Source organism: Mustela lutreola, chromosome 14, assembly GCF_030435805.1.
Source record: "Mustela lutreola isolate mMusLut2 chromosome 14, mMusLut2.pri, whole genome shotgun sequence".
Lineage (NCBI taxonomy): Eukaryota > Metazoa > Chordata > Mammalia > Carnivora > Mustelidae > Mustela > Mustela lutreola.
The window spans coordinates 37051592-37074513 of record NC_081303.1 but is presented as its reverse complement, the minus strand read 5'-3'; the positions used below and the strand labels follow the sequence as shown (position 1 = coordinate 37074513).

General features: G+C 42.9%; 1 protein-coding gene across 14 annotated transcripts in view; it reads right to left on the bottom strand.

Annotated features, from left to right (window-relative positions):
• Positions 1–22922, bottom strand: part of ENAH (ENAH actin regulator) — a 129899-nt gene that overhangs the window by 26207 nt on the left and 80770 nt on the right. For 8 of the 14 annotated variants that reach the window (XM_059145080.1, XM_059145079.1, XM_059145084.1 and 5 more), the window contains exons 4-5: positions 12857–12913; positions 7993–8077 (exon numbers count right to left, since the gene is read on the bottom strand). In XM_059145080.1, coding sequence (XP_059001063.1) covers positions 7993–8077; positions 12857–12913 — 142 coding nt within the window. The remainder of the gene's footprint in view (positions 1–7992; positions 8078–12856; positions 12914–22922) is intronic. The other 6 variants (XM_059145082.1, XM_059145085.1, XM_059145087.1 and 3 more) reach the window with 1 other exon arrangement.

Sequence of the window (22922 nt, the reverse complement as noted above, 5' to 3'; positions counted from 1 at the left end):
TATTGTTTAAACTAAATGTTGTTTAAACTTTTCTTTAGTAATTAATTTCCTTTTTGGAACTATTTCAGAAGCCTCGAGAAAACAACTTAAAGAGTAAGAATTCTTACTTATTAAATAAAATAATCCATTAATAATTTATGATTCTGAACAAAAATCCTACAAGCTTGTTAGGTGTACCCAACATACACATGCCTGAGAAGCACATTACTCCTATCATTCTCTCCCTACCCATCACTCACTGTTTGATCACCAAGTACAAACCACTTGCCTGACTTCAAAAATCAATTCCTAATACCCCTCAAAACAGCTGACCTAAAAGAAATACATAGTATACTAAAAACAGAACTACCCAAATCTGACAGGTGAATATTAAGATGGAAATGAATCTCCATTTTCATTGCGTTTTTCAGTAATGGTGTAGAAAAGAATCAGTTAGGGAGCCAAAGTTAATAAGGTCCCAAAATAAAAGTTGGTCAAGGGTACTGTATCATGCCTCTGAAAATAAAACCAACACAAGAAAATTTATTTCTGTATAAATAACCACAGGAAATAAGTTTTAGAAATAGAATTTATATTGGAAACCCAACTTCTGAGCAGACCACACGGTGTATCCCACCACCACCATGTCTCCTCAGCTGCGGACGATGGTCTCACAGCAACACACTGCTGCAGAGACGAAGGCCAATGCTAAGCCTGTGTGTGAACACATACTCTAAAGTACCTTCTTCCAAGTACAGTTTCACCAGGGGCAAAAACAGATCCTGTGGGATGTAGGCCAAAGGAAATGGCATATACCTTTCTCATAATTTGAGAATACTGAAGTGCCTTTTTATTATACGACAAATTCAGGAGAAAAACACTTTACAAGCTGGATACAACCTACTTGTCCAACAGTTCCGTCAGTCCTGTGTCACAGGGCTTTCTGCACCCCCATGCCCCTGCGCATCTGCTCTGTCTACCTGGAATGTTCCTCCCTTCGAGGACCTCAAGTTCCTACTCCGCTTCCTCTTCAAGGCACGGCTCCAAGCAAATCTCCTCAAGGAGGCCTCCCAGCATCTCCCAAATAGCACAGACAGAAAAGTCTAAGCAGCATGAAAGTGGGGCATATTGTCTTATTTAACAGTCCCCCAAGCCGTACACACACATATATTTTCTGCCTCTCATACCTAACACCTACAGATACATGAATTCAGTACCAGAAGCTTCTTGGCTTTTTCTCAGACACTTTATTCAAGTCTCTACTCTCAAGTAGCCTAGAATGTTGCTGTGGAGGTGAGGCTCGGCTGTATGAATACATGGTAAAATATAAGAGAGTGTGTGATGAAGCCAGTAAGGGTTCAGAAAAGCCACTGGTACACCTGGAGAAGAATCTACAGACAACAACACAGTCAGAAGAAGAAAACGCTGGTGAGACAGTCTGGAGAGAGGAGACAGATGCGCAGGGCGGATCCTCAAACATCAGGCCAAACGGTGAAGCTAGATGTAAGCAAGGCCGGCCCTCGGGAGTGCCAAGGATGAAGCGACACAGCAAGACTGTCTCAACTCATATTCAAGTCTCCCCGCACTCCAAGATTCTACTGAAATTCCAGAAAGTTGTATCTGTCCATAAACAAACTCATGATGAAGTAGAATACCAAGGGGTCATCAGCAGACCAACTCTATCATCAAGGTCATGAAAGCAGGAATGGCAGAGAGGAGTATGAGCCTAGACCTCTCTCCTCAGTTTCCATAGAAAGGTATATCCAAGCGCTCATTCAACCTCTTTACGTGGATGTCCAATGAATACCTCACTCTCATGTTCTTGAAGTTTACCTCTGGTACCTCCCAACGAAACCTGCTCCGCTCACAGTATTCTGCATCTCAGTTAAGCACAATTCCATCCTTCCCACTCATTTAGGTTAAAAGCCACAACTTCCCCTCCTCTCATACCACATACACGCCCCCCAGAAAGTGCCAGAATCTGCCTTCTCACCACCTCTGTAACTTGGCGGAAGCCACCATGACATGCCGCCTAGTTTCCGTTCACAGTCTCCCTGGTTTTCCCACTGGGCTGCGCTCACCTTCTCCATCTGTGCTTCTCCGCAGGCTGGTGTCAACAGAGCAGCCAGACTGGCGGTTTCTACGGTAAGCCAAATCGTTTCTATCAAAGCCATTCAGGGGAGCTGGCTGCGCATCCAACTCTTGATCTCAACTCAGGTCATGATTTCAGGATCCTGGGATTGAGCTCCATGTCCACGCTCTGCAGAGAGTCTGCCTGAGATTCTCCCTCTGCCTCTGCCCCTCCCCCCATTCTCTCCGAAACAAACTCTTAAAAAAAAAAATTCAGGGGCACCTGGGTGGCTCAGTCGGTTAAGCATCTGCCTTTGGCTTAGGTCATGATCTCAGGGTCCTGGGACTGAGCCCCACATCGGGCTCCCTGCTCAGCAGAGGGTCTGCTTCTCTCTCTCTTTCCGACCCTCCTCCCTGCTTGTTTGTTCTTATGCATGCTCTCTCTCTCTCTCAATAAATAAGTAATGAAAAAAGTCCATGGTCCCACTTTCTCTCAGAACAAAAGCTACCTTCCTTGCAATCACTGGCCAGGTCCCGCACAACAGGACTCTCCGTTAGCGTCACATTCTCCTGGCATTCTCCCCCTTCTATTCTTGCTCTCTCTGCCCAGGCCACCGTGGCCTCTTCATTTGTCCTCGTGTACAGACACACACACACTCTCTCCTGCCCCAAGGCCTCTGCACTGGCTGTTCCCTCTGCACGCAAAGCACTTCACCCAGACACCTACTTGGCTGGCTCCTTCCTTGTGTCTCGGTAAGACCCACCCTGACCAGCCTATCTAAAATTATAACCGGCCTTCCCTTGCCCCTCTGCCACACACACTCCCTTCTGCTCCGCTGGGTCTCCCCCGAGAGCACTAGTCACCTTCTGCTATGTCTACCGTTTACTGTCAAATGGGGTAATAAGGCTGTTTATGCCCCGACGCCACTACCTGCCCCATTGTGTCGTTAAGCATGGGGAACAAACAATGCCTGGCACCCCTCCTCGCCACGCTGCAGAAAGGAGGCAACCACAAGCAGCACATACACAGAGAGTGGCTATGGTGCATGCAACAAGAGGAACCTGGGAGACACTCCCCGTGAGGCCAGTGGACACAGAGGATGGCAGAGGGGGACATGGCCATGATCAGGCTGACTCAGAAACTCGCGCCTTGTCTGAAGAACAGCGGCATCCACCACTCCCTCCTCCCCAGCCTCAGGTCGGTGGACAGGGTGACATTTGCCACAGAAGACTGTTCCCTAAACTGGACATGCCGCCTCGGGTGAGCCAGGGCTCCTCAGCACCTGTGGGGCCCACCCTCATACCCTAAAGGAGAGCCTGCCAGTCTACAAGCTCCACCCGCTGCCACAGACCTCCTAGAAGCCCTCCAGGTCAGGGAGGTATGGGTCAACCAGAGACCTCACTTCCATGATGCAAGAGGAAAGCCAAGCCAAGGACTGAGGCCAGTCCATCTCATCTGTTTAAAAAGAAACACCACTCTGGGACACCTGGGTGGCTCAGTTGGTTAAGCAGCTGCCTTCAGCTCAGGTCATGATCCCAGCGTCCTGGGATCGAGTCCCACATCGGGCTCCTTGCTCAGCAGGGAGTCTGCTTCTCCCTCTGCCTCTGCCTGCCATTCTGTCTGCCTGTGTTCACGCTCTCTCTCTCTGACAAATAAATTAAAAAAATAAATAAATAAATAAAAATAAAAAAAATAAAAAGAAACACCACTCAAGATGACCAGGTATTTGAATAAAACCAGTAAAACAAACCAACTCTGCAGGAAGGAGAAGATTCAAGCAAAGGAAGAGAAATAGGAGAGGCTTAAGATATAATCATGAATTTGGAAAAGGCTGTCAAAAAGGGAATAATTACAAAATACAAAAAACTCCTGGAAATTAAGAATCATCTTTTGATAGACAAACAACTACTACTACGTTATCCCCATTGGGTGGCCGTGAGCCATGCATGTGGCTCCTGAGCATTTACCATGTGGCCTGTATGGACAGAAATCCATAGTAAGTGTAAAACACACACCAAATTTTAAAGACTCAGTATGAAAAATACAATGTAAAATACCTTAGCAACTTTTATACAAATTTCATATTGAAATGATAGTACTTTAAATGGACTGGGTTAAATAAAATCTATTTTTAAAATTAATTTCACCCTTTTTTTTTTTAACTTTTGCTAATATGGCCACGAGAAAAATTTTTTAATTACATATATGGCCCATATTCTATTTCTACTAGAAAGTGCTGGTCTAGACTATACCGTTAAAAATATCACCAAGAATACAGAACAAAAAAAAAGAAGGAAAAAACTGAGAAAAGAGAAGTATCATGACAAAATAATCCAGAAGGACCAGAATTGACTAGCAGGAGTTCACAAAAAAGAGAGCAGAGAAAACAGAAGAAATGTTTAAATGGGTGTGAGTCTTCAAATGCAAGAGGTCCAGTAAGTACAGACCTAAAGGGAAAAAATGATGAAAAAGAAACCACAGAAACCAAAAACTTCAGCTAGTGACATATTCCTGAAAACCCAGATTACCATGGTTGACAGGTTTAAAGGGATTCCAGAAAGGGGTGGGTGGGGGGAAGATCACCTGTGACATACAGACAGAGTTAACAACAGATGTAGGAAGACTGCAAATCTCTAAACTGTGAAGTGAGAAAACCAGGGGGTGGGATGGAAGCGCGGGGACAGGGGTGTCACAGAGCAAGGAGCCCAGAGACAGCTCAAGTGAAGAGGCAGGTTCAGTGTGAATGAGAAACCAGCAGCAGAACTGAAACCAACAGCTAATGGAAGCCGGCCAGGGAGGCGGAGAAGTCATACTTCCTAGTGCAGGGGTTGGGGGGGGGGGGCGCGGTAAGAAGCCCCCAGCCATCACATGACCATCAAGAACTAGAAACAGAAACATATTATTTTCATGCTATGGGAGAAGCCATCAGAAGTACTAAACGTAGAAACGGTTAGGTGTGAAATTCATTCTGGGGGTTGATATGAAGGGAAGGGCATGACTGCATGGCAGGTGACCTCTCCCCATCTCACGCCCTCTGGTGCCACATGGGAGTGTACCACGTGCAAACAACTTTTGAAGAATTAATCTGAAAGAAATAACGTGGGAATAGCTGAAAGGGGTCTGGGTTAAGGACCAGAAAACCAACTAGAAAACACCAGCGGTACACAGAAGAACAAATCCTGGAAAAGTTATTAGTCCTGACAGTGTCAGCAGATCCAACAGGCTGTTAGAGAAAGAAGTCAAAAGGTACACTGGGACAGGGATGGTCAATGAAGAGCATTACAGGCCTCCTGCACAGAAAGCTTGGGAGGAAAACGGAAGAGAAAAAGCATGCACACGAAGAGTAAAATCCTGCGGGCTTACACTGCAGTATTAGTGGGACACCCAAATGCATGAGCTCCACGACAGGACTTCTCACAGCCGATCACCTGGTGGAACTGAGAGAGTCTCTGACCCTCTGAAATGACACACAAATGCATCTCTACATGCATATTAGAAGGGTGGGAGGTGAGGGGAAGAGGGCACGTGTCCACTGCTATCACCCAGTTCTCGAAAGGATCCACGAATGGCTCCATTTCGTGAAAAATACCACATGAATCTGAGGTGCAGGATCACAGCTGTCCCTGTGGAAGCCACCAGCATAAGACGGTTAAGAAGAAATGACACTATGCAATCCTACCATCAGTCTATCAAGGCAGACCATGAACAGAGGGAGCATGAGGACAGCTCGTGCACGCACACATGGAAGAAGCTGGAGGGGCCTACGGGACAGGACGCGAGAAGCAAGAGAGTCTGAAGGATCGAAAGGAAGAAAGCAAAGAGACAGACATGCATGAGCAGAAATCTCAACCAGAAACAAGTCAATGCTGGAAGTAGCATTTCCAGGAGATTTGAGCAGACACGAAACAGATCCACCAGGTAAAACAGGAAGTTGGTGGAGGCGAGAGAAGGGACAGAGATGAAAATTAACACTGACAGAGAAAGACAGTGGTATCTGATAGGTTTCCCTGAAAGAAAGAAGAGGGGTGCCTGGCCGGCTCAGTTGGTGCAGCAGGTGACTCTTGATCTCAGGCTCATGAGCTCAAGCCCCACACTGGATACAGTTTACTAAAAAGTAAAAAAATCTTTAAAATTATTTTAAAAATGAAAAAATTTTAAAAATAAAAGAAAGAAGATTCCATGTGGCTATGGACAGAAAATAATTTTAAAATGTATATCCATTTTTCAGAATTTTGGATTTCACTCTTCAAAACAACTGAGCTCAAGTCTTGAACTAAACAAGTAACATAAACACCATCCAATTTTTCAAGCCCTGCAGTAGCCTTCTGCACACAGGCAGACAAGCCTCAAGTCCTGGGGAGTGCCACAGGGCCAGCCAGCACTCGGACAGGACCAAATCAGACACAGGGCACAGCAGTTTCACAGCGGTAGGTAAAAATTCACTCAATATTCACTTCTACTGAAACTGCAGGTTGCTAGTTCTGAATGACATTCGTGCAGTGGATCCCTCATTGGAGACCCTTACGAAGCAGGCAGCACCCTCCACTGGCTCCAACCTCTGTTCTGTGTTGTCCCCACCCAGCAACTGTCCCTGCGGGCCCCTTGCTTGCCAAGCCATGATGTAGCTTTCTACAAATGGTATTCCTGATAATACCATGATCTTTTTTTTAAAAGATTTATCCATTCATTTGAGAGAGAGAATGCGAGGATGAGCAGGGGCAGAGGTGGAGGAGATGCTCCAAGCGTGTAGCCTGACCTGGGGCTTGATGTCACAACTCTGGAGATCACACAACCTGAGCCAAAACCAAGAGTCAGATGCTCAACGGACTGAGCCACCCAGGAACCCATGATCATTTTGTTATTAATCACTTTTCTGTGGGGGAGGGGCAACAGAACCATTACAATTTCTAACTCTTGCAATTGTTCTGGTATGTTTAAAACACTCAATATAGAACTGAGATTCTATCTTTTAAACTTCCCTTACTTCTACAAAAATTTTATTTGCATGTTATAATAGCATCACTCAAAAGAGTTGCATAGATTTTCATCAAATTTGGGGGCTATTTCTGGAGCGACTGAACTGAATATAAAAGGCTGTGACAAAAACAAAATTCATTTTGGGAGGCCTTCCCCAAGAGCTAAGCAGTTACACCCAGTAGAGAACATAGTAGAGATCCATCTTTCTGTCTGTCAGGGGAACATGACACATGTATCAAAACAACATGGAGAATCTGAAGAGCGTTTCAAATGTGAGATCCAAATCCAAGGTCACAAGAAGAAATGCTGGCTTGGCATGGAACAAATGCTTATTAAATGGAAGAATCCATCCGTACAATGGTTATCAGCTCTCTAAAATAAAACAGGTGACCTATAGTGATAAAAAGCAATACCAACATCACCAAAAATTTTCATTTGTTTTAAAATGGGACACCTTGTTTAATTTTCATTACTGTATGTACCTGAATTTTATAAAACTATTTTGTTATGATTTTGGTAACTTAGAGTTCAGAGACTCTGCTAATTCAGAAACAACTATACCTGGATGAGGCAGTATTAGGCTTTCCAATGTATTTCTTTATAAACTGAACTGAAGCAATGAGATAATATTATTGACCTCGCCAAACCAGCAATTTAATCATAAATAGAATGAGTTTGTATTCCATTACTAAGCACTATGGTAATATCTCAAGACCAATGACTTCTATGAACAGCCAACAAGATTTCGACTTTCTAGTTAAATTAGTTATGTGAAAGCCATAATGACCATAGATCAATTTATAACCGCTATAAAAATAAGACTCTTTGAAGTGAAAGTCACTTTGTATGCTGCTAAGTGACTTTTAAACAGCTGACAAGACATAATCCACTTTCGATATCAGGATGCTCACAGGTCTTCTGCAGTAGAAAGAAAAACTGCAAAGAGCAACTTATAAAAAATTTACCTTCTTTGAATTTCCAATTCCTCTTGTGATGGGCCATTTTGAACTTGGGCAGGTAGTTGAGAATTTTGTCTAGGCAATGTTGGCCCTAAAAAGGAGGAAAACATTATAGATGAACATTATCTTTATAGTTAGCTGGATGGAAGAGATAAAATCATGAGAAGAATAACATAAAACCATCACATATTTACAAATGTATCTTCTTTTTTTGTTTAGCAAAATAAAATATAAGCTTTACATAACACACAGCAAATGAAAGACTGCAACATAATACTGTCATCATCTCCAGAAGGCTTACTTGAAACAAATGGAAAACATCAACGATAAAGGAAAAATAAACATTTATATATGAAGAGCTTGAGGAAAACAAGTGTTCAATGAGCATCTGAATAGGCACCTGAGCTGGACGTTTCTAGGACAATGAGACATTCTCTTTGGGGTACTTATTCATGAAGTGGAGAGGGAGAACTTAAATGAAAAAATCAGAATTCAAAAACTCACCTAAATAGAACACTGGAAATGAAAAACAGGAGAGAGAGAGCATGAGAACCTTATTACTAAGATGAAGAACGCTAATGCATTTAACAAATCTGCCCAATTTAAGCTGCCATTTTTATTTAACGGGTTGGCATTTCCAGCACTGGTGAAAACAAACATTTGCTAAACTTCTATATATAATTAACCTATTTATCTGAATTTTTAATGTAACATAGATAATCTTAGTAACTTTTCATTTGGGGATAAAAAAAAACAAACAAACAAAACCCAAAATCAAAAACAAAACAAACCAAAAAACCCACCCAAAAGCCAAAAAGCTACGTTCAAACCAGCATGGTTCGGACACGAGAAACTAATCCATTCCCACATACCATGTGCAATGCAGACCCATTTTTACCATCTTATAACAAATGCCACTAAATATGGGACAATTTAATGTCACTGGATATAAAAATTAAATGTGTCATGAGAGAAATAAGTACTGGACCTAATACACAAAGCCTAGGGTTAAAACAGAACAATCTTGAAATCTAACCCAGCAAACAAACAGAATCCAGTAAACAAGTAAATCTAGAGTGCCAGCAAACGCCCCTAACAGATATTTTGACAGTGTTTTGTAGGCCGCTAGTACCAGAAACAAGTGCGAGAGAAATGCTTCTGTGTACTAACGTAAATTTTTGGTTAACTCTGTGCGGTGCTAGGGAAGTAAACCTTGCAGCTAGAAGGATGAGGTTCGGGCAATGTTGGTATAGTACTGGCATATCCCAAATGTGGAAAAACAGATAAGTGGATCTAAACTTACCTACTAATTTTTTTTTCTCATCTCTTTACCCATTTCTAGATGATTCATGTAATTTGTCCTCTAAAAGACAAGTTACATGACAATTGCAGTGATGTATTTCATTAGATTTCCTAAGTCTGCTATTTTGAAAACCACATAAAGGAAATATTAAAATATATTAATTCTAAGTCATCAGTAACAAGAACAAAAAAATCAAAAAGCGTTTTAAGTTAGTGTTAAACACACACTTAAGTTTTTGCATAAATGAAAAACAGAACTTGTCTAGTAAACAGGCTAGAATTCTTTCCTTCTTTTGGAAATGAACATACTGATGTAAAAACAGACTGTCATATTAAGCCATAAATAATGTCTAATACTCTTAGAAGGAAAAGATGTCTTATCTCTTCCAGCAGAAGGGGGGACAAACAGAAGACTGGGAGTGGAAAGTAAACACGAAAAAATATAAACTAAACTATTTGGGGGAAGTATTTTTTTATATCCAAAGTTACATTTATCCAAAAATATTAAATGTGAGCACTTAGCCTGGGCAACTCATGAAACCAGTCTGGCTTAATTATTTTTTAAATTAGTATTTGTTATTTAAGTGAAAAGCTCATACTTCTCGAATAATTGAACAGCTGGATGCCATGGGGTCAGAGAGATTCATCCAGCACCCATCCCAAAAAAGGACACCGACATACTGCTCACATGTAGCACAGGCATTTGTGACCTCCACCATTGATACTGACAGATGAAATTCCCCACTATAAATCTACCGATTTAAGTTATAAGTCAAATACACAAATTCAAGAAAAGGGTGTCAAATTTTCAATTCAACCCTGATTTTGTTCAACAGATTAAAAATAACAAAAGTTTGAGCTAACTCAAAAAAAGTTTGAATGAGAAAAAATTATCTTTTAAAAACAATTTACAGAAACTGTTCTGGATTTTTTTTTTTTTTTAAGTTAAAAACTTCACAAATTTGTTTTAAAAGGAGGTTTTAAAAATGTGGAAAGTATTCTCTGGCTGGTATCATTAGAAAATTAATTCACCACAAACGTATTCATGTAGCCGAAAGAGGAAAACGTTAAGGAAGACCCCTTAACGTGAGGGTAATTCTGATCCAAAAAAAGATCTTCCGAGTGTATTCTACATGGTTCTTTGTGGTAACGGGCAGCTTGTCTTTCCACACACATCCCCTCCCTGGTGTGCCAGAGAGGAGGGGCCTCCTCCTGGGGTCTTCTCGCACCTGTATTTAGTCTAGTTGTCTTGTCTGTTTCTTCGCCATAAGTACTGCCAAGTCACAATAATGAGCACACTCAAACTCATGTGTATTTAAGAGAATGTAAATATACCGTAAGCACTGAAGAGAAGAGTTCAGGGTCACTTAACTCCAGGGACACAATCTCATGTTTCCTTCTGGTTGGTCCCACCCACAGGAGGGTCTGGACATGAAGCAACAACTAGGAGCAATCAAGGCTGCCAGCTGCCGCCATGCTTTCTGGACTGTAACCACGACTTCACATCAGTCATAGATTCCTAAATGAGCATCTGTGTTCTCACAGAATGCAAAAAAAGGCACTTTCCTATCCGGTGGGCACAAGACAGTATTCTTATGAGCATCCTGTGGTTGCTGATGGTTCTCTTTTGGGAAAAAGGAGAAGAGACATGTGAGCCTGCCCCATCCCTACTGTGGTGTCATGAAGAATGTAGCTAATTTTGAGGATTATTGTCTCTGTTTTATTACCAGAGCTGGAGACAAGGACTGATATTAATCTGTCCTGGCTAAAATTCATACAGCAGAGATGCGACTAATAAAGAAAATGTGTCCATGTCACTCATAGGTTCTCTATAAATGATGGAGAGCAGAATAGTGTGTCTCTCAAACCCAGGAATGAATGGCATTTCAGTCTTGACTTAATACTGAGTTTTGGCTAAAGCACACTGCACCTGCTGTCACATTTTAATTTCCACAAATCTGGTTTCACACTTAGCCACAGACTGCTTAAAAACACAGGACTAAAAGACCAGGAGGTGTTATTATACACAGTACAATCAAGTGTAAACTTAGCAATGTGGTAATTATATTATTGTACACAGTTAAATCAATTAAAGGTAATAATGGGGGGAAATCTGCTTTTTTAAAACACATTATTTTACAACTTAAAAATTCACCTTTATTAAGGGCAAATCAATCCTCTCTGCAATTGGGTAAATTGTATCTATTACTCTGCATATGGAACTCAACATAGTAAGTAGCAAAGTACAGAACATCAGAATGAACTAAAAAAAAGTCCTAATAACACCAATATGAATAATAACTCATGGCTAGTTCAAAAGGTGGCCTAGAAGAACCCCCAGGAGGAGGCCGAGAGAAGCATCGCTTAGAGTCACTGATTAAACCCTGGGAACCAGGGAGTTAGGAAGACCAGGAGCACAGGCTCACTGATGGGACCGTGTCGCCCTGAGCAAGCCGAAAATGGAACTTTAGGTGATTAAGAAATACACCAGAGTTTTTATTTTTGGAAATTTTATAACACATGCTTCTTTGCCTCAACCAGCAGTACATAAATTTTTAAATTCTAAAGAATTAGGTAAAGAAACAATATGAGAAATACTGAAGAATCACATCAAAAACTTGAGTCACGTGGATAAAGTACACATACACGGCTGAACTGTTTATATAAAATTTTAGCAATATTAATACTTTATAATTATATGTCTCATAGAACAACTGGGCCAGTCAAGGTATACAGGAGTAAAAAAAGATCTATGTATTAGGAGTCAAAAAAAAAAAAAGAAAAAAGAAAAAAAAGTTCTAACACTTATAAGTCATTTTTTGAACTGTATAACTTTCCAAACAGAAGGTTTTAGAATCAAATAAGGATAAAAACAATTCAGAGGAAGGTGTGCGTGTTTGTGTGTGTGTTCATGTGTGTGTGCACACGCACACAGCTCTATCCTCGTATAAGGGCAGGAGCACGCACCTAACTGTGACTCGGGGCCGCTAAGGGACGTCTCCGGCTCATGCATGCGAACACCACATAGGTGTGCACAGGAGTGCAAGAGCACTCTATGAGCCCAAGCTCACGCCTCACCTACTTAGCAGGAAGAAGGCAGTCACTGAGGAGCTGGAAGCAGCAGTGGCTTCCACCCGCCTCGAGACGTGCCTACAGCTTCACTCCGGTGGAGCAAACGCTCGCTTCGGATAAGACACATTCACAGTCCTCGACACATACTGAGGTGCATGGATTCTGTCCCTTCAGTTATAAATTAAAAGACTGCCTCAAACAAAATAGTTGAAAACAAAAGTGAACAAACAAAAACCCCTCTTGCTCCCGTAGCAAGAACTGCGGAAGAACTCACTGGAAGACCCTCACCCTGACTACGTCCTAAGAAGCCAACTCAAAAGCTGCCCGAATCACTACGTGAACCACGACAGATAGAGAGCACGACATAAAACGGGAGCTTGCTGGATACCCCGAATACCACAAGCCAGACTATGGCCTACGGAAACAAAAGTTATGGAAATGTGCAAGTAGTATGTACCACAGCTTGAAAAAGGAATGTAAACATAATGTTGCTTACCACAGAAAATACATCGCAAATTAGTGCTGTCCTGGGTAGCAGCAACCTTGCTCTGGGCTGCAACAGACACCTGGTGTTAGAAGCTTCAAAGGACAACGGGGCCGTCTGAAGAACTTCACACAAACTAAAAGGTGCTTTCAATGGTTCAAAATGTTTTTATACATACGTCCTATCTAGATCCTCATTCTGGAAGCTCTGTAATTTAATAAAAACGTATCTTCTTTAATATAAACTTTAAAAAAGAATTTTTATGTGTAATCTTATTTGTGGAAAAACCCTGTAAGAAGCCCCAGACCAAATGACGCACTTCTACCTTCTTTCTGGAGTTAGACAATCAGAGAGTGCAATCAATGACTTAATTTCACAGTATCTACCCTCTTGAGCATTTAGAAGACTTTGCAGCTGAAAAAAATTCAGGGAAGACACTTAAAATTAACTTAACCCAAGAGAATTCATTTCTAGTAGTTGGACAAAAGTTGTTTTAAATAGCCTGTAGCAATTAAAGTGTTTTATAGTCATTGATGTAAATAAGAGTATCTTCATTGCACTCTGAAAAAACATCAAAACTATTCACTGTTTCACCAAGCCATATTTAAATGATTCCTTTTTTCCGCCCAATATGTTTATATACTTGACAAAATATCTTACTAAATACACGTGGCCACTTCAAATAGCCATTTATTATTTAGGCTACCTACATTAAAATTTACCCTAAGTATTAATGAAGTAAATTCTCTTTAACAGAAAAAAACTCAGTGAGAAGATGGTGCTAATTTATGAAAAGGAGAAAGGCTTATATAAAATCAAGGTGACACTCAAAATTGGGATGGGAAAAACAAAATTAAAAATTTTCTTATTATTACATTAGTGACATTTATAACTTTGTATCAATAATTTTCTATAAAATTTCAAAGAAATTTTTTTCAGTGTAGGAAAGATTTTCTTTTTCCCTCAGTATTAGCCAAAAAACAATGAACAGATTAAAATATACTGACTCAAGAAAGACTGCACTGCATAAAGGCAAACAAGACAGACAGTATTTTAGATTCCCCAAACTGTGTTCTTTAAATAAAACAATTTATGCTAACTAAAAAAGTTTACATAGAATCAGAACCAAACCAATTTAAAGACCATACATCTGAAAATGGCAATAAATCTTAAATAATCAGAATTTTAAAAATCATTTATAGATTTAATATCATCCAATTAAGTTTAAACCTTGCTTTAAAAATATTACATACAGCAGATATTTTCAAACACAAAATAAATAGGATCAAGAAATGTCACCTTTGCTAAGTACTTTCAACAACCCTGTCTATTATTATTATTATTATTATTATTATTATTAAAGCTGCATGCACAACATTCACTGTAATGACAGGAGAGAGACCACAGGCATGCATGTAACATGTCTACCAAGTCAATCACATCATTTCAAAGGAGAGAAACAATTTAGGAAATTTTCTATAGTTATATTTTAAGTTTAAACTTTAAAAGAATCTGTCTTACCAATGTCTGCAAATGACTACTCCTGTAAAGCCTTCATCAATAAATATGCCTGATCTTCAGGTTTTACCCTTCTGTTCCTTTAATTCATGTTTAAAGGGAAAAAGAGTAAGGAAAATATAAAAACTTACAAGAAAGCCCTGAGACAGGATCTCGCCTCGGACAGCAAAGCGCCTGCCAGACTGCGCTGCCAATCACACTGGCTCAGCCATCTGACCGCTGTCGGAATGCGAGGAGCCCATGCAGACCTCGTGAGACCCCCAACTTGCCACCAGAAACTCCCACTCTTGTCTCCGTTTACGCCTGCTAAGCACCACTCCCGCACTCGGTATCTTAAGGCATCTGTCTACGGACTTCTACTGCTCGCCACCGCATCAAATACTGCTCTCCGTCCTACCGCAGGGGGCACTTCCTGCCAGATGCTGATGCCACTCTGTCCAGGCTCAGCTGGGGGGTGGGGGAGGGTGGGCAGTGCAAGAAGTGGCAGTCACGGCCCCGACCAGGCGGACGCAGGAATGGGATGCCTGCGGCAGGCTAATGGTCAGCGCCAGTGCCGGTGCTCCGCACACCCACAGAGACCCCGTTTCTCCAAGTCAGCCACAGGACTCATCAGGCTCGGCGCTCAGACGAGCACGGGCCCTGAAAGAAAGTATGCACCAAGGAGGTTATGATGCGCCAAACCCACAAGATGTAGCATCTGTCCTGGACTTCCAGAGAAGCGAAATGAGCTCATCTATCAGCCGCTCTCCCCGAGACAGTCCTGTCAGGGGGTGCCCACCACTCCCCTCTGGGGTTTGGTCTAAATGGCAAGAAGGAAGCAGCCTGGGTGAAGTGGCAGCGGCAACCGCGCCAGGCTGTTTGCATCTTATCAGTACGACATGCTCCTGCCAGAGAGAATCACAACGGCAGACCCTAGGCTACAGTCCCCGACGCAGCTGGTGATGGGGCTATTACCCCTCTCGGCCTTTTTTCTGAGTGGTCAATGAGATGATGCTTTCTTAAAGCTGGTTTTTATTTCACTTTGCTCTCTAGAAAGCTGTCTGTTGAGGGGGCACGTCCATCACCAGCTTCCAAATGAGCAGCATTCGTGCTCTGACCATCAGTAAAGCCCCCAGGTGTGACCCTCGTGACCGCGCCGTTCTACGACTTATGTTTTAAAAGGGAAAAAAAGCAAATGTGTGTGTGTGTGTGCGCACACGCTAAGGTGTCAAGAACAAAACAGAGGAAGACACTGCAGTGGTGTGGCTGCCTGCAATGAAAAACAAAACCAAAACCAAACAAAATCGGGCAGCGCGGGCATGCCAGTGGTGCAGCCACTGCTGCGAAACAGGATGGAGGTTCCTCAAAACTTAAAAAAACAGAGCTACCCCACCATCCAGCAATTGTGCTTCAGGGCATATATCTGAAGGAAATGAAAACAAGACACCCAAGAAACACCCACACCCCTATGTCTGCTGCAGCCTCAGTCGCAACAGTCAGGACGCTGCAAAAACCTACTATCCATCCACGGATGAACGGATCAAGAGGATGCAGTGTGTGAGATATTCTATTCTGGAACCTTACAGAATACACACAAGGGTGTATCACTCAGCAGTAAGAAAGAAGGAAATCCTGTCACTTGCGCGAACATGGATGGACCCTACAGGCATCACGCTAAGCGGAATGAGCCAGACAAAGAAAGACAAAGACTGCATGGCATCACTGGTGTGTGGACTTGAACAAACAAACAAACTTACAGAAACAGCAGAAAAGTGGCTGCCAGGGCCTGTGGGGAAAAGGGAGGTAAACAGAGGTTGGTAAAAAGGTACAAACTTTGAGACATAAGATGCATAAAGACCAAAGCTCGAATACACACATGGTGACTGTGGTTGACAGCACTGCACGGTGTAATTGAAATGTGCAGACGCACCCACAACACACACACACACAGGTGAAGATGACAGATGTGTTAACTGGATGGGAGGGATCCTTCCACAGTATATGCTGTATCGGGTCATCATGACATGTGCTTTAAATATCTTACAATTTTGTTCGTCAATTATACATCCGTAAAGCTGAAAAAAAGGCACATACATATATATATGTGAGTCTCATTCTGCAGGACCCCGTGTCAGCAGACACAAGAATCACAACAAAGACCAAACTGTGTTCAGAGTAATGGTGTTAAAAAGGGCATTTTAACACATTTTCAAAAAATGTTCATATTTTCTTTTAAAATACATGCAGGTTTTTTAAAAGATTTTATTTATTTATTTGACAGACAGAGATCACAAGTCGGCAGAGAAGCAGGCAGAGAGAAGAGGAAGCAGGCTCCCTGCCGAGCAGAGAGCCCAACGTGGGGCTCGATCCCAGGATCCTGGGATCATGACCTGAGCTGAAGGCAGAGGCTTTAACCCCCTGAGCCACGAGGCGCCCCCATGCAGTTTTTAATAAAAGAAAATCTTTATATATCTCAGGAGTGTCATGGATCTCTAGCAACATATGAAAAAATGCCAACATACAAACTTCTCTCTTGTGTCGTCATGCCAAGTCTCAGGGAAACTGTACAGGTGATGGGGTTCCCCTGCCCCTTTGATTCTTGAATCCTTCCCCAACTTATGGCCTCAAGAAACATTGTATTCCTTTCTCAGCAAGTGCAAGATGGCTGCTGACAGCTGACAGACTGCGGAGAATTCCTTACAGGCTTGAACTGCGATAGTCCCGACGTGTCCCCAGCCCACACCTGTTCTAACATCATTTATCTTCGGCTGTGGAATCAACGACTCTGCCCCCAGCTAAAGAAATCGTCAGAGTCAACCAGAGTGTACCAGCTGCCACATCCCGACCGACACTCATGAAGGGGAGACTGACCTACGTCCCATGCTTACTTCCCTGCAGGGCCCCTCGGCCACCACAGGAACCAGGATGCACATGCGCAGTCTGGCAGCAGCTACTTTAACGAGCAGGATCTGCTTATTGCCGGAGCCCGTGCTCTATTCAGTGACACAAACCAGAAATCCAGGGCCCTGCTCACCCCTTCCTGTCCCCTCGAAATCCCTCTCTCCGAACAGCCTCCACTGCTCCGTGACCTCTTGTCCAGACAGGGGTTTGCAGAGGGATGCACTTACCCCAGAATGCTGACCACACACAGGCATGGGAAAGAAAACACCAGCACTTCTATTTCTGTTCATTTTTGTCTCATGCCTTTTTTTCCTTAGGTTTCATAATATATGCAGAATGTCAACACCCAAGTACACACACTTAACACCAGACACACACACAAGCAGGGATCAGCTCCAACACTCGCGGACCGCTAGCCCTGACTGTGGCAGCAGCATCGCCTCACAAAGCTGCCCGTTCTGATCTCGGTACGACCCCCTTCCCCTCAGCAGCCAGTGAACCAGATGAACTTGCCTCCCTCCATAAAACGTCTTCAATTGCTTCGCACTGGTCTTCAGCTAAACCTCAAACTCCAGGGCCCTCTCTCTGTGATGTGACCACTGCCTCTGCCATCCAGTTCATGCTGTCTCCCCAGGCTTCAGGCATGCCAGTCTTCCCACCTTCCCGATAGGCTTGCCCACAGCGCCTCCCTCTGCCTGCCCCCTCCCCGACCCCCTTCCCCGAATCCTTTCCCCTGCCCGTGCCCGTGCCTGTGCCCATGCCCTCCTGCCCACAGTTGTCTTTCCCTGGGTGGCGGGAAGATTTCCTTCCGCAGTAACTAGAACTTGCTGATAGTCTACACTCAATGTGAGTTCCCATCAGGCCCCTACAATGAGGACAATCATTACCCCCCTTCACTAGGAGTTTTTTTTCCCTACTTCAAGTTTTAGCAACCATATTCTCCTGTTAGCCACTTCAAAAAATCTGAAAGGATATAATAAGCATAAATTAGGTAATTATCAAATTATCTAAGAAACTTGAAGAATCTGTCTGAGGACTTAGGAGAGAGGTTTGAGTACAATATTATAATTAGGCAAAGTGGTCCAAACTTCTACTTGGGCAAGAGACAGACCAAACAGGCCCACAACAGCCCACAACACTGGAGACCAACTGGGGGAGGACAACCAAGGCACCCAGTTCAGCGCGGAAGGCTGACTGAGGCACCGGCAGGAACACAAGGACACCTCAGATCATTTCTCAGAAAACTCATACCACTTCACTCCCTTATCCACATGGAAGGAACAGAAACAGTGTAACCAAGAGAAGTGTTTGCACTCTCACCATAAAACAGAGGCTTTCAAAGACCCTGTCTCTTCATTCGTACTTCTACAAAACAAAAAGAATTAAAGAGAATCAAAAAAGGTATCAGGCTTTCAAGTGAATGCTCCTGGATGTGGGAAAAAATGAAGGCAGGGCAGCCGTGGGCAGGGGAAACCAAGCCTAGGACACAAGATGATATGGTCAGAGATTTTGCGAACCCGGTCAAGGGCTTCCTCTGTTTGCATTCAGCTTGGCACACACTTCTTCTGCAATTCACCACGGTTTAAGAGGTTGAGTTTTTTTTTTTTTTAAACTAAAGAATCTGCAGAAAGCTTTCTGCTTTGCTTTTAAGCTCTTTATTTTAAAAAAAATGCTAAGATTCGGTCATTGTATTCACCATACATCACGGCCCAACAACTTTAAAATAAGAAAGCCAACTACCGAAATGTGAGAGTCTCACTGGCAAATGTGTGACAGCACACCTAGACATGTGACATACGCTTTTTATTACGCTGGACTTCTCACACTGCCATGCGTGACCCACGCTACAAGACAGCTGGAACCATGAACACATCACGCTGAACAAAAGCTAGTCACAAAAGAGCACGTATCATCTGGTTCGACGTACAGGGAACGTCCAGAATAAGCGAGTCTCCAGAGAGCAACTCCGTGGTCGCCAGGAACAGGGAGGGGTGGTGGCGGCGGATCCAAGCTGGGGGACTGCTTTCCTGTGTGACTGAACTGTCTAAGGCTGCCGGCAGGGACAGCTGCTCAACCCGGTGAAAGCACCGACCACTGGGCCGTACGCCTCACACAGGGAAACGCTGTGCAAAAGCTCCAGAAAGCTGTAAAGGAAAAATACAGTGCCATGGTGGCTTTGTGTTCTTTATCTCAAAATTGTTTTTAACACAAACTTGAAAAGTGTTTTGACCCCTATCACCTTTCCCTTATGGAAAATATAAAAGGTGATTATGTCTGGGTGGTAGGATTTTGTTTTTTTTCTTTCTTCTTTATGTTTTTCTGCACTGCTTAAATTCTTAAAATAAGCACACAACTTTTTAATCATAAAAAACAAAACAAAACAAAACAAACCATTTATCTTCCCCTGAAAAACAAAATTTGTGGAAATCAGAGTTCCATTAGCAAAAGCTCTGGCCAGCTGAGGGCCCTCCTGACTCTGGCCTTAGATCAAAGAAAAGGACACAAATGATGAAGGAAGGGACCCGAACAATGACACCAGGGTGACCCCAAGGGTATGGATGGGCTACAAGGCTAGGATGCCATTTCCAAACTCAAGAGCTGGTGTGTGAAGGTCCGTGGCAGGGCCCCTGCCAGCAGGAATCAACAATGAAGGGGTTTCTTAGGTGGTGCCTCTGAATACCCATGCGCTCGTCGGGATGGTTCATCCCAGTGACACCAGGACAGCGGGCTCCCTGTCCATGGGGCCCAGTGCCTGGCTCTCATCTCTGCACAGGAAATCCAGCTACCCCAGCATGGAGACCAGGAAGCAACTTCTACCAACTTCTACATCAGGCACATAATACTTGGAAAGAAGGTACACAAAATTTACTTTTTGAAACTCAAAAAAAGGTAAAGTCTTATTAAAAGGATAGTTTGGTTAAATACATAAAACACAAAATAAGCTGGGTTTGTTCACGTGGTGCAGGGTTTACTGCTGGGGCTGCTGGAGGGGGTAAGGAGGTGGGAGGACAGAGGCAGAGGGAGAAGCAGGCTTCAGGTCGAGCAGTGAGCCCGATGTGGGACTCGATCTCAGGACCTAGAGATCATGACCTGAGCTGAAGGCAGAGCCTCAAATGACTGAGCCACCCAAGCACCCCATTACTCTCTAAATAAACTGTCTCACGAATAAATAGCGGTTAGCAGGCCATAAACTCGGCTGCCTATTCAAACGTGATGGTTTGTGATGGTAATGAAGCATTGGTTTATTTACTCAAATAACACTAAAAATGGGGATCGTTTATGTTATAAAACTTATAAAAATTAAGGAAACTTTAAATTATGAGTGTCACAGGTTTCCACTCTTAATAAAGTGTTAATAAAGTACTTTTTCAGGAAAACTGTACACTAAATACTTACCTTTTAAATTTTATATATACATATATATATATATATATATATATATATATATATTTTAAAGATTCTATTCATTTATCTGACAGAGATCACAAGTAGGCAGAGAAGCAGGCAGAGAGAGTGGAGGAAGCAGGCTCCCTGCTGAGCAGAGTGTCCAATGCAGGGCTCGATCCCAGAACTCCGGGATCATGACCTCAGCCGAGGGCAGAGGCTTTAACCCACTGAGCCACTCAGGCGCCCCTTAAATTGTATTTTTAATATTTATTTTAATCTTTAGGTTTCTATTATTCTACATTCTTCATTAGACATTTTTCATGTTAAATCTGAATCTTTTAACTACTCACCCTCTAAAAGTAAGGTGTAAAAGCAGCAGCAATTCATTGTTGTTTACAAACAAAATGGGGGTTCGGGGGTCTTCAGTACCAGCAAGAGCCTGGAAGAAAATACCATGAAACGCCAGGACAGCCTGAGGGAGCCCAAGGTCCCTGCGATGTGCTGTGTGACTGTGGAGTTAGGCCTTGTACTGTCTCCTCAGAGTTAGGGGTCTGCCTCGCTGGACTTGAAGATGCTCAGAGGTAACATCTGTGCCACTTTCACATCCTAATGCAAGCAACCAGCTTGGCACGGAGTAACTGATATATTTGTTTAGCTCAAGTGATTTTTCACAGAATCCACTCAAATTAAAGAGCTTGTAGAAGGTATACTGTGTGCTAGCGGTCATCTAAGTACCTTTACTTCAATCCATCTAAATGATGCAAATGGGTAAGATGAATATGAGAACAAATCAATCTGTACATAATTTTATTAAAAAGGAGAGATACATGAGACCAAAAATATTTAAACAAAAGTCAGGGAAATAAAACTGGTCTTAAATTTAAAAACAAAAAAACAAAACAAAAAACCCTTGGTGTGGATGTATCTGAAGTTTTTAATGGACTGTAACGTTGGGATCCCATGAGCCTCCAGGAAAGAGGGAATTCTTTAAAAACAAGGAAGCAGCCTCATCCACAGCCGCTACCCAACACGGAAGAAATTCAGGTGAGGGCAAGTTCTTTGCTTAGTCCTTAGGACCAAGAGCCATCAGAAGGCAGTACACAGGAGCAACCCTTCAAGGGAGGCAGGACCGCAGAAACCAGAGCTATCCTGAGAAAGGCAGTCTGGCCATGCATCCTCTTACCATGTACCCTCCTAACAAGCTTACCCGGAGCTTGCGTGTAAGCAAACCCACACTCCACACACCGGCTGCCATTGCTCTTCATAGGAAGGTGAAGTGCACAAGAAACACCGGTGGGACGTCTAGATAACACTCACTCAAAATCATACTGTACTGAGTAGAGGGGAAGTTTTGGCAGAAAAATAAAAGCTGCACTAACAGACAAGGTGGGATCACCACGGTCCTGAACAGCCCCACTGTGCTGTTCGGGGGGATACGATACTTGAAAACAGAACCACACTCTGCAAACGGAAGCAGATGTGTTTCTTTACAAATGAGGAGATGTCATTCAAGCCGAATTCCCCAAAGAACAGCATGGATCCCGCTGGAGTGGAAAAATAGTTATGGTTTCCTGCGAACAGAATTCTAGACATGCTGACATCCACTCATGGAAATAATGCTACCAGGTACTATTACTGCATTAAATACACTTGAGAGCTGTTTATAGATCACATCTTAGTCCAAATTAGCAGGCAATAGGTCAGCAGAGATGCTTTGAGTAACTTCATCTGTTTGTGCCAAGAGAATCTGCTAGTAAAGACTAGCATTGTCACTAACTTCGGTTCTACCAAATTTATTTATTCAATCCAGAAATTAAAAGTTTAAAGTGTTCTGAGAAAACACAAAGTTCCTCAGTGGTGAAAGCAGCAGCAGAAAAAGACGCGGCCCAGGATGCAGGGGGCTGTTTGCTGAATGTACAGTCCAGAGGGGCCAGAGCCCAAGGACCAAGAGCCACATGAAGGAGCTGCTTTGTTCTAAGAACAATGGAAAGCAAGCAGAACGCTATCTGGTGCCCACGATAGCAGGACTGTGAAAATCTCCAGTGCTCCACATCAATGCAAGGTCTCCCCCTCCAGTAGTACTTGTAAAGAGACCAGAGACCCACTTCCTGGTAATTAATGTCACTCATTCAGTTGACATCCTCAAATTGGGATGTACGCTCCTAAGGCTTAAATATATGAAGACTAGGGACTCTAAATCTGAGTAAGAAAAGGTAATTCTTATGTTTAGCACAGCATTATCACAGTAAAGACCATGCATTTCTTCCTACGTGAACAACACTGTCATAACCAA